Source organism: Felis catus, chromosome D3, assembly GCF_018350175.1.
Source record: "Felis catus isolate Fca126 chromosome D3, F.catus_Fca126_mat1.0, whole genome shotgun sequence".
Classification (NCBI taxonomy): domain Eukaryota; kingdom Metazoa; phylum Chordata; class Mammalia; order Carnivora; family Felidae; genus Felis; species Felis catus.
Window position 1 is genome coordinate 33,442,066 of NC_058379.1, and position 10,916 is coordinate 33,452,981.

The following is a 10,916-nucleotide window of genomic DNA, read 5'->3' on the forward strand; positions in this document are numbered from 1 at the left end:
GATGAATGGAACAGAATGAAGAGCCCAAATATAATCCCAAACACATAGAGTCAACTAATATTTGATAAGGGAGCCAAGAATACCCAATGGAGAAAATACAGTCCCTTCAACAAATGGTTCTATAGAAAAACTGGACAGCCACATATTAAAGAATGAAACTGAACCCATATTTTATACCACTCAAGGAAATTAACTCAAAATGACTAAAGACTAAAACGCAAGACCTGAAGCCACAAAACTTCTAGGAGAAAACGTCCGAACAGAGCTCCTTCACATGAGACTTGGTAATGAATTTTTGGATATGACACCAAAAGCATGAAGAATAAAATAAAAAATAAACATGTGGGACTACATCAAACTAAAAAGCTTCTGCACAGAAAACAAAACAAAACAAAAAAGTGGAATGACAGCCTATGCAATTGGAAAAATATTTGCAAACCACATATCTGATAAAGAACCCCTGTAATCCAATAGCAAAAGACAAAAAAAAAAAAAAACCAATTAAAAAATGGGCAAATACCCGGATAGACATCTTTCTAAAAAGGATATACAAGAGGCCAACAGGCACATGAAAAGATGCTCAACATCACTAATCATTAGGGAGTGCAAATTAAAACTACAGTGAAATATCATCCCATCAACAAGAAGACAAGAGCTAACAAATAGTGGTGTGAATGTGAAGACAAGAGAACCTTGTGACTGCTGGTGGGATTGTAAAATGGTGCGGCCACTCTGGAAAACAGCATGAAGGGTCCTCAAAAAAATGAAAAGCAGAACTACTATATCATCCAGCAATTCCACTTCTGGGAATATATCCAATGATAATGAAAACACTAACTCAGAAAGGTATCTGCATTCCCATGTTTACAGCAGCTTTATTTACAACAGCCAAGACACGGAAACCACCTCAGTGTCTGTGAATGGATATGGAAACACACACACACACACACACACACACACACACACACACACACACTGGAATACTATTCAGCCATCGAAAATGAGGAAATCATACTACTTGCAACATTATGGATGGACCTCGAGGGCATTATGCCAAGTGAAGTCAGTCAGACAGAGAAACACAAAACAAACACTGTATCGTTTCATTTATGTGTGAAATCTTTTTTAAAAAATGTGGAGAGTGAGAGAGGTAGGGGAACTGGAGGAAGTTGGCCAAAAGATACAACCTTTCAATAATAAGATGTACAAGTACTAAGGATGTAATGGACAACATGACTACGGCTATCCCTGCTGTGTGAGACACAGCAAAGTTGTTAAGAGAAGAAATCCTAAGAGTTCTCATCACAAGAATCTTTCTCCTTTCTTCTTTTCTTCTTTCTTCTCTTTATACGGTATCTATTGAGAAGGTGGATGTTAGTTGAGCCTACTGTGGGGATCATTTTACCATGTACGTAAATCACACCTTCATGCAATGCGCCTTATATTTACACAGGGATGTGGGTCAGTTATTTCTCAATAAAACTGGCAAATAAACATAAAATAAAAATAAAAAGAGAGACTAGATAAAGTCTCAGCAACACCTTCACCCCCAGAGGACTAGTGGAATTGCCACAGAAAGCCAGAACTAATCACACAGATAGAGCAGATCCACTATTTTTTTAATAAAATATATCAAGTATTTGAAACACACATAGCAAAAAGTTTAAATATGTCCACCCACAATATCCTAGCTGAGTGCAGAACTGTGCCTACCAGTATATTTTGAATGGAGAATTCAAAAATAGCAATCAGAAAACTTCAAACAAAAAAAAAATGTATATTCTGCAGGAAACTTGAACCACATTTTAAATTACTATTATAGTTTTTAAAAATCTACCAATATATAGAAAAATATGCAAAAGTTTATATTATACTCAAGTTTTAAAAGTGATTTAGCTAAATGCTCCATGCCTGTTAGATAATTATGGGATAGTTCACAATTATGAAATTGTTAAAAAGGTCTGATGTGCTCTCTCCACAGATACTTAGTAGGTATCATCCTTGATCCTGCCATGTCCTGATGGGTCTGAAAGGCCCAAGTGGAGGGTCTGGTGAATGCGATAAGCCTCATATACGCTTATCTCTTACAGCCAAATACTTGGAAGTGTTTCCCGATACAGCTTTGTGTTTAGCCTCCGTTCAATGGAACACTTGTTTTATTTTGTCTACCTGATTCCGTATCCTCAAAAACAATTGTGTAAATCTAAAAATGTTACAAAATTTAATGTTTTACGTTATATACGTTGTATCATTATATAGTTCTTAATCAACTGCTCTTAAATATCCAGGTGTGCCTACACTCTTCTAAGTTCTCCCGAATAGAAAAGTTATAACAGTATATACTGTTACTGTGCAACTCATATACGATTAAAGTAGCAGAGGGTCTAAAAGGAAGATGCCCATATAAAAATAAATAAATGAAATCATATTCAATAAAGATGATGAAAATAATGGTGTGGCATCAGAAAGGCAAAAGTAAGCACTGTCAGCACAATTCTAAGGAGAACATATTTAACCAGAAGAACACAACTGTCCATGAGTATGATGAGTAAAACTGGTGTGAAAACTCCCGATAATTAAAAATTCTCCTACAACACACACACCAACTTTCAATGGAGTAATTTGGCTGTAGGAAGGTACAGACTTGCTTTCTTATGAATCCTACCTACTCTTATCAGTATCCTTATGACCCAGGTCACTAGCTGGTAGTTTTAATTGCTACTGAGCCGTTCCTCAAGCATCACTGCTCTTCTGCTCATCTACATAAATGCAAGAATAATACCTCCCATGTTGAGCCCCTGCAGAGTGCCAGACATTACACAAGGTGTGCAGTGCCCACAATCTCACAACTACCCAAGGAAGGAGGCATTAATAACTCCCTTTTGCAGGAAGAGAAACAAGGAAAAAACAACTCTATGACCATACGGTAAAGGGCAGAGCTGGGACCTGAACGGAGATCTCTGAAATTGCCAAGTCACAACACCTCTGCCCCCAAAGGTGAAGTCCGAAGCATCCTGCTTATCTCTATGAACAAGCATATACTGCCTGTAAGGCAACAGACACACTGATAATAAACCACAGGCTGGACACATAGTTCCAGCTTCCACGACTCCTGTAACAAAATGACCATGTCCGCTTGTGCTTACAAAATATTTTATTTTGTATGTATTTCCAACCCTTTCCACGATTAACTTTTCTCCTTTCTGAAAGTAATAAATACTATCTACCTAGATAAGGCTGAGAAGGTGTAACGGGAAAAGAAAGTAACTTTCAACACTGTGAATGTATCCTTCAGCAGCCAAAACCTCCTACCACCGAGAGCTATAGCAGTGCAAAGCGGAGACCTCTGACCAGGCATCATCTAGAATTCTTGGGGTGTGTGTGTGTGACTTCCCACATGGCACGTACCACACAGGGAGAAACATATGATGCCGTGGAGAAAAAAAATTGTATTTAGATAGCCCTACCCACACATATTTCAAGAGTGACTCCATGTTTTTGCTCTAATGTTAATCCAACTATCTCTAAAGGGAATTTCAGAAATTATTCCGGGATTTGCACAATTACCCAAGTGTGATTTTTTTTTCTCAGAGCACTAGTTGGGTGGTTGATTCTATTTGTCTGCTGTTCTGCTCTGTTCTTTCCTAAGCTCCAGTCACTTCACTTAGGGGAAGCACAAGGTATGAGGCCACTGTGGCCTTGCGGCACCTGGACCACTGCCCTGACAATGGTTAAGTTGGCTCTTCTAGGCAAGACATTAGGAAACTCCAAGCAACACTAGGCAAAATGGAATGAATGGGTCAGATGCATGTGAATTAAAATGTACAAATCCAGATCTGACCCAGGAATAGACTCAAATCATATACTTTAAGATGGGTGGGACAGTACAATCATGTTAAAAGAAGTATAAAAATATGTCTAAAGTACTCAACAATGACCAGATATTATTATAATTATTAACGATTTCATACTATTACAGAAGGTTTTGTCTGTTTTTTTCTTCCATGTATTATTTAATTTTTTAACGTTTATTCATTTTTGAGGGAGAGAGTGAGAGAGAGAGAGAGAGAGAGAGAGAGAGTGGGAAAGAGGCAGAGAGAGAGGGATTTACAGAATTTGAAGCAGGCTCCACACTCTGAGCTGTCAGCACAGAGCCCAATGACGTGCGGCTGGAACTCACTGACTGGTGAGATCGTGACCTGGGCCAGGCACCCCTTTCACTTATTATTTTTAAGAAAAAATCAGAATGGCCACTCAAGTAATGATAAGTAATTGTGGAGATCTTTAAAATTTTCAGTTTCTATCGATGTGGGAAAGTCTATCACTGGATGTTCATTTTGAAGGTAAGCAACATTTATATTATTTCATATTAAACTACAGTTTTTGTTTTGCTCTTAACACTCAAGAGCCACACAAGACCTACATAAAAGAGGTCTGATATCACTTACCACTTCTCTGTAAACTTCTTTCTATAGGAAAAAAAGAAAAACCTCAAGCATCAGTTTAAACACAATGGCACTTAATTTTAGCATCTATCATTAGGCCCAAAGGCTACAGCATATCCGTGCAGAAAAAGTTCAACATCAATGTTAGAGAATTAAAAAAAAAAGAAAAAAAATACACAAGCTTCTGCAAAGGCCTGGCTTTGAAGGCTGCCTTGTCCAGATACAAAAATAGATGTCTAAAATGCAAAAATCGATTCTAATGGCAAACAGATCATTGCACTCTCCGTGACCAGGATATTAGGGAAACCTGAATATTTGATTTAGTAGCACCTTGGGAGCAAGCAGACCTGAAAACCCTCCAATAACCTTGAAAAAGATCCACTTCTTGTTTAGAATTGAATGCCCAAATCAGGTGACACCTACCCAGCCCCCTTTTGTCCCTGCAAGTGCAATGATTAGAAGGCATCTCCTCGCTGGAAGTGGTTGTCTTTCTTAAGCCAACGGGTGAGGGGGTCCTCAGGGAATAGGCCCTCAGGTCCTCCCAAGGGGCTCTTGCTCTCTTGCAGGCGGGGGCGAGGTCCCAGGTCCTGGTACCTCCTTCACCTTCCCTTAGGTGGGCTTTCCACGAGGGTGGGGTAGGCAACAGGCTCAGACCCAGCTGGGGGCCTCTACCGCCCCCCTCCCGCCCCCACAGGCGCACAGGCTAGCCTCCCTTCGGTTAGCCCAGAAGACCCACGGTAATTCAGAAAGAGAGCGGGAAAGGGAAGGTGGCCCGGGATCACAGGGCCGAGCCGGCTTTCCCGGGAGTTGGGGAGCAGGCCTTGGGGCGGGGGGGCCGGGGTTAGCGTCTGAGTTCCTGGAAGCAGCAGCTCTCCTTCCAGGAAGGTCCGGTCCCGCGAGCCGGCCACTGAGCGGGGCCCACGCGGCGCAGAGGAACAAGCCGGAGGGCGGGGGTCCTGCCGGACTGGGCCGGCGGGCAGCGCTCCCCGCTCTGCCCTGCACCCCGGGAGCCTCCGCGCAGCTCTGGAGTTGCCGGCTGGAGCCTCGGGGCGCGGGAGGTGGGCGTGCCGCGCGCCCTTTTCCCTCTGCAGGGAGGAGCTCAACAGTCTCTCTGATGGGCTTTGCGGTGTAGACCCCCGGATTATCGAAAGGACACGGCCCCAGCAGCCGCGGAACATTCCGGGCTGGCGAGCTAGGTTCTGCAAGGGCCGAAGCCCAGAGCGAGGTGGGTGGCAAAGGGCGGACAATCCCTGCTGTCACATCACTCAGGCAAGAGTGGCCTGAGCTCGCGGCAGGTAACCACCTGCAGAACTCCAGGAGGAGCTGCTACCCTGAGGAGAGGCTGAGAGGGAAAGAAGCTGGGGTGCGGGAAGAAGTGGGGGGGGTGAGCTGTGGAGAGAGGAAGAGCCTGCCTTTTGACCCTCTGACCACTCCCCAGGCCTCCTGCCCAGTCTGCAAGGACAACCACAAATCAACCCTCATACTGAAAGCCCCTTGTTTAACTCAGGCACTGGCTTCCACTAGGCAAACAGTAAACGTGCCAGGCACGGTGCCAGGCGCTACAGATACACAGAAGATGCCCAGAGCCTATATGTATGTAAGGCACCAGACGTAGCCTGGTGCTGTTTTCCCCAAAATCACTCTCCCAAAGTCTTTTCCCTTTTCAAACTTAAGCAAACTGGTGGAGAGAGGTCCACATCAACTTCGTGGATGCTGGGCTCCTCCTCTCCATGCTTGGTTATTGGTTATTAAGGACCAAGATCCCTGAAAAATGGTCCTGCCTTGAAACTCAAATAAATGGCAAAGGCAGGTGAGCACACGCATGCAGACCCCTCCAGCTGCTCAAGGATTTTGCATCTCTGCTGCAGACTATTTCCACCTGAAAGCTTTCTTTGGTTTTTCCGTGGAGTTTCTAGCACTACAAAATCCTCCCAGGTAGCTGGGATTGACCCCCTCGAAACACTCTAGAGCCCCCCTGTCGATTGCTCACACAAATAAAACCCTCAGCACAGGTGTGATCTTGAGTCCTCAACCTCTAGCAATCTGCAAAAAGCTGGTCTTTTCTCCGAAGGCCACGTTTTCTTTGTAAATGCAACTGCTACTTGGTAAAAGGTGCTCTGTTTTCTAGCTCTGGTGGGGGAAGTGAAAAGTTCGATGCTGTCAGTCATTCCTAGAAGTGGGATTCAGCGAAACAGGCACCTTCTATTAGAGGAGAAACGCAGAAACTCTCCAAGCAGGCTGCCAGTCTTTAGACCTGACACCCAGTTGCTTTTAATACCCAGCAGGCCCTGTAGAAATAGTGAGATCCTTTACTGGGAGTGGAAGAGGCTCACTTCTGGCCTTCCCTTAACCCTCCCCCGTCCCAGGGAGCCCCAGTCTGGCTCTCTGACCCTTTAAAGATCTGTTAGGGTGGGTGTCTGGAGGGCGGAACTGGGACTTGGTCCTCCATAGGACCCCAGCATCCAGCGCTTTTGTTAGAGGGACTTTGGTGGAATAAAAGAAAGTAAGCAAGCTCAGGACATTGTTTCCCTATACCTTCCTCCTCCTTTTCTTTTCAGAACGACCGGAGTCCTTCACTTCTTCCGTCACTGTTGTTGGGCTGTAGAGTGGGGGCGAGATGGCGTCCACACCTTCTGCATGCACCATGTGCTGTGCGTCTGGGGACAGGGGGCTGAGGGGACCCTGGTAGGATCCTGCACTGTATCTGGGAAGACGGTTTACAACGCCTTCCAGCTAAATTTGCATCCTTTATGCACAAGGCAATACTCCACGAAACAAATTCCACGTGTAACTAAATTCAGCACAGTTTCCAACACATGCGGAACCTGGCCGCCAGGACCCTTGCACGTCACTAAGCGAGACCCCGATCTTGCGCCCCAGCGCGGGAAGAGAGTCCCCTGCTATGGCACTCCACACAGCAGCAAGCGTCTGACTCCGCCGGCACCGGGACCTTGGCGCTGACTTCCCCAGTCCCTGAGCCCTGAACTTCGTTTGCTCCTTAGCCTGGCCCCCTCCCCAGGAGTCCCCTTCATCCCCCCCGCTCCTCAAGTAACCTCGGCTAGAGGACCACACTCACCTACTGCCAGGCAGATGGGGAGCAGCAGCCTGAAGATGAGCCCGCACACTACTTCCGAGGCCATTGCGTTGGTCCGGCGAGTCCAAGCAGAGCGGCGAGGTTCGAGGGTCCCTAGGACTGGGGCGTCAGGTCCATGCCCACCTAGGACCTCGGGCGGCCGGCTGCCCGCAGCCGCCCGGGCATCGCCTCGGAGAGGACCGCCGCGCTGTCCGCCCCGAGGGCGCGTTCCCCGGGCTGTTGACCGCTCCTCCCCGGGCTCTCGGTCGCCCCTATCAGGTCTCTCCGCCACCCTTCGCTGGTCCCTCCGCAGTGCCTCGCCCGGCGCTCGGCCGCCCCTAACCAAGCTCTAGGTAGCCCCCTCGCCCGGCGCCCGGCGCCCCCTCGGCCGGCCCATGAAGTGTGAAATCCCCCAATCCCCCGGTGGCTGCGGCTTCTTCAGCGGGTGGCCGGGGCCAGAGCCCTGGATGGGGGCACTTCGGGAGGGTCCCGGGGGAGGCGGCACGGCGAGGAAAGGGGACTAGAAGGGGCTGTCGTTCCGTCTGGCTCCTGGGGCGTCGCTCAGGGGCGAAGGGAAGCTTTCTTTGCAGAATCCCCTCTGAAGCCAACGTGCGTCGGCTGCCGGGGCCCCGCCGCCTGCGCACGCCGCGACCTTTGGCCCGGGCTCTCGTAACTGCCGGCGGTCCCGAACCTTCTGGCGGCGGATCCCCGAAAGGCGACGCGGCTCAGCCTCTGCGCCCCCCAGCTTCGGGCCGAAGAGACCCGGGAGGGAGCGGCCAGGCGCGCACAACCATCCCCGCCTGCACGGGGCTCGAGTTATCGGTCCGCGGGGTGGCGGTGCGAGTCCCTCCCTCACCAGGAGGAATGGTGCGAGCGTGGGCAGAAATCGAGACGAAAGCACACAGCCAGTGGGGCCGACTCCAATTCCCTCCTCCACGGCCTCAATTTAAAAAAAAATAAAATGAAAACCAAACGCTGTCCGGATGCCAGCGCGCCCCCCGCCCGCCGCCGCCGCCGCCACCACCGCCGCCGCCGTGCAGCCTCGCCCTGGAGGCGCAGCCCCGGCTCCCGGGCGGGCGCGCACTTCTCCACCTTCAACGAAACTTTCGAAGCCTCACTCGGAGACGGGCGTGCCCCCGGGCCAATGGGACCGCGGCTCCGGAGCCGGCGCGCGGGGAGCCCGCCCCCCGCGCGGCGGCTCTCGAGGCGGGCGCAGGGCTCAGACGCTGCGGGCACGTCCGCTCCCGCAGCGCCGGCGCGCCCGGACAAGCCGGGTCTCTCCAGCCCCGCCGACTTTTAAGCGTTCGTTCGCCCGGGCTCCTCGCTTTTCCACCGCTCCTCGCTCCCGCAGACCCTCCGCTCTGCTCCGTCCCGTCGTTCTGCAGAAACAGAAGCCACACCTCCTGGCATCCTGTCCACAGGGGGTGCCCCAGAGCTTACCCAAACCCAGAGAATCTTCGAGTGCTCCAGGATCACTGCACAGGCGTGGCACGGGGAGTAGTCAGGAGCTTGAACAACGTTGCGGGACTGTCACTTGTGCCAGGTTCTCTCGTGCCCACTTGCACTGCTGACGAATAGAACCGGAATCAACCCAGACCAATGATCCCGTCCATATTTAACTTGAGAGAAATTTCAACTCTGAATGAATGGACTCTGGGAAATCCCGGGTCTTGCTGAGAAGGGGTATGGCGTTCAGATATGCACACACTTCATACATTTTGGAGAACTATTCTTTTCGCCTCAGCTTTGGTCGTTGCTTGTTATGATTCCTGGGAAAGAGAGTATACTGTTTCCCTTTTCTCCTAAAAATCTCCGTTTTCTTGTTTTCCAGGGGAGATCCAGAGAAATCTGGTAACAGCAGGGAGATGCCAGCGTATCTGGGATGTGTCCATCATCCAAGAGTTGCGGAGATCTGCTCCTGCTGGAGCACTGTTGGAATTCTCAGAACCAGAATTTTGAATTTGTAGGGGGGGGCCTTCAGAATTGGTCTTTACATCAAGAGGACAGAGAGGGAAGAATTTAACTTCATTCGGCACCGGTATTCTAGGCTTGAATTGGTTGGAGATGATGGAAAATCTGTTGATGAAAATTATACAAACCTTGGTTCTTTGTGTTAACCAGGTCTCCCTTTTTTTGAGATAAAGTAAACTTGTATTTTAAGTTCAGATGTCTTGGGACACCTGAGTGGCTCAGTCGGTTAAGCCTCTGACTTTGGCTCAGGTTATGATCTCACAGTTCGTGGGTTCGAGCCCCTGCATCCGGCTCTGTGCTGACAGCCCAGAGCCTGGAGTCTGCTTCAGTTTCTATGTCTCCCTCTCTCTCTGCCCCGCTGGTGCTCTCTCTCTCTCTCTTTTAAAAATAAGTAAACATTAAAAAAGTAATAAAGTAAAAATAAGTTCAGATGCCTTTGCAAAATCTCTGAGAATAACAAACTGTGAACCATTACTTTTCTTTGAAGACTGGAGGTAGCAAAATCTTGTGAAGACACTCTAAAACCTAGACCCTGTGTGTGCTTCGGAGCCCTGAAGAAGCCTGGATATCTAAATCTCAAATGTAGTCACGAGCCTAAACCTAGGAGTGAAGGAAACAATAGAAACTTATATAGTCAGCACATCATTGACTACTACCAAGAAATGTTTTGTGTTTGGTAGAATCTGCACCTTTCTGACATATCTAACATTTGATGTTCATAGATGGCGTTCTCCCTCCCTCTCTGGTACAACTTGTTCCTGGGACCTAACTAAGAAGTCAGGAAGCCTTCCTGGATTTCAAATAGTATTGTGAAATGACATGAATGCTCAGCTGTCTCTGAATATTTTGTCACATTCTTGGTAGGCTTTCCATATACCAACTGTGTAGGTACCCTCAAAATAACTATCTGGATGCTTAAGTTAGGAGACAAGAAACCCAGCACAAAGGTGGGTATTTCTTGCTTTCTCTGCCACAAAGTGTGCCAAGATGTCTGTTCAGTTTTTAGAGATTCTAAGACCTGCATCCCACTTCTTAGTCTTACCAACACATATACTCACAGAGCTTTGTCTAGACTACACATATAAAGGATTCTCCATCCCAACTTCAAATGGCAGTTACCTGGGGAGCTTTTTAGGGACTCTAAATACTGAGCAGTCTTCACATCCAGAGATTCTGTTTGTTTGTTTGTTTGTTTGTTTTTTCGTTTGTTTTTAGAGAGTGAGCGAAAACATGCAAGCAGGGGAGAGGGACAGAGAGGCAGAGGGAGAGAGAGAAAGAATCCTAAGCAGGTTCCATGCTCAGTGTGGAGACTAATGTGGCTCTCGATCTCATGACCCCGGGATCGTGACCTGAGCCAAAATTAACAGTCACTCAGCTGACTGAGCCATCCATCCAGGTGCCCCTCCACATCCAGAGACTGTGCTTTA

The 10,916-nt window shown here is 48.1% G+C and overlaps 1 protein-coding gene and 1 long non-coding RNA gene across 9 annotated transcripts in view; one reads left to right on the forward strand and one right to left on the reverse strand.

Moving 5' to 3' along the window:
* Positions 1-8,566, reverse strand: part of PIEZO2 (piezo type mechanosensitive ion channel component 2) — a 465,880-nt gene extending 457,314 nt beyond the window's left edge. Inside the window, exon 1 of one of the 8 annotated variants that reach the window (XM_045041964.1) lies at positions 7,522-8,562. In XM_045041964.1, coding sequence (XP_044897899.1) covers positions 7,522-7,585 — 64 coding nt within the window. In that variant the 5' untranslated portion in view covers positions 7,586-8,562. Of the gene's footprint in view, positions 1-7,521 lie in introns of all 8 variants that reach the window. The other 7 variants (XM_045041959.1, XM_045041957.1, XM_045041958.1 and 4 more) reach the window with 7 other exon arrangements.
* A 93-nt stretch (positions 8,567-8,659) lies between these two features.
* On the forward strand, positions 8,660-10,260 carry LOC123381308. The gene is made up of 2 exons (XR_006588156.1): positions 8,660-9,201; positions 9,350-10,260. It is a non-coding gene; the product is annotated as an uncharacterized LOC123381308 (long non-coding RNA).
* Positions 10,261-10,916: the final 656 nt, after the last annotated feature.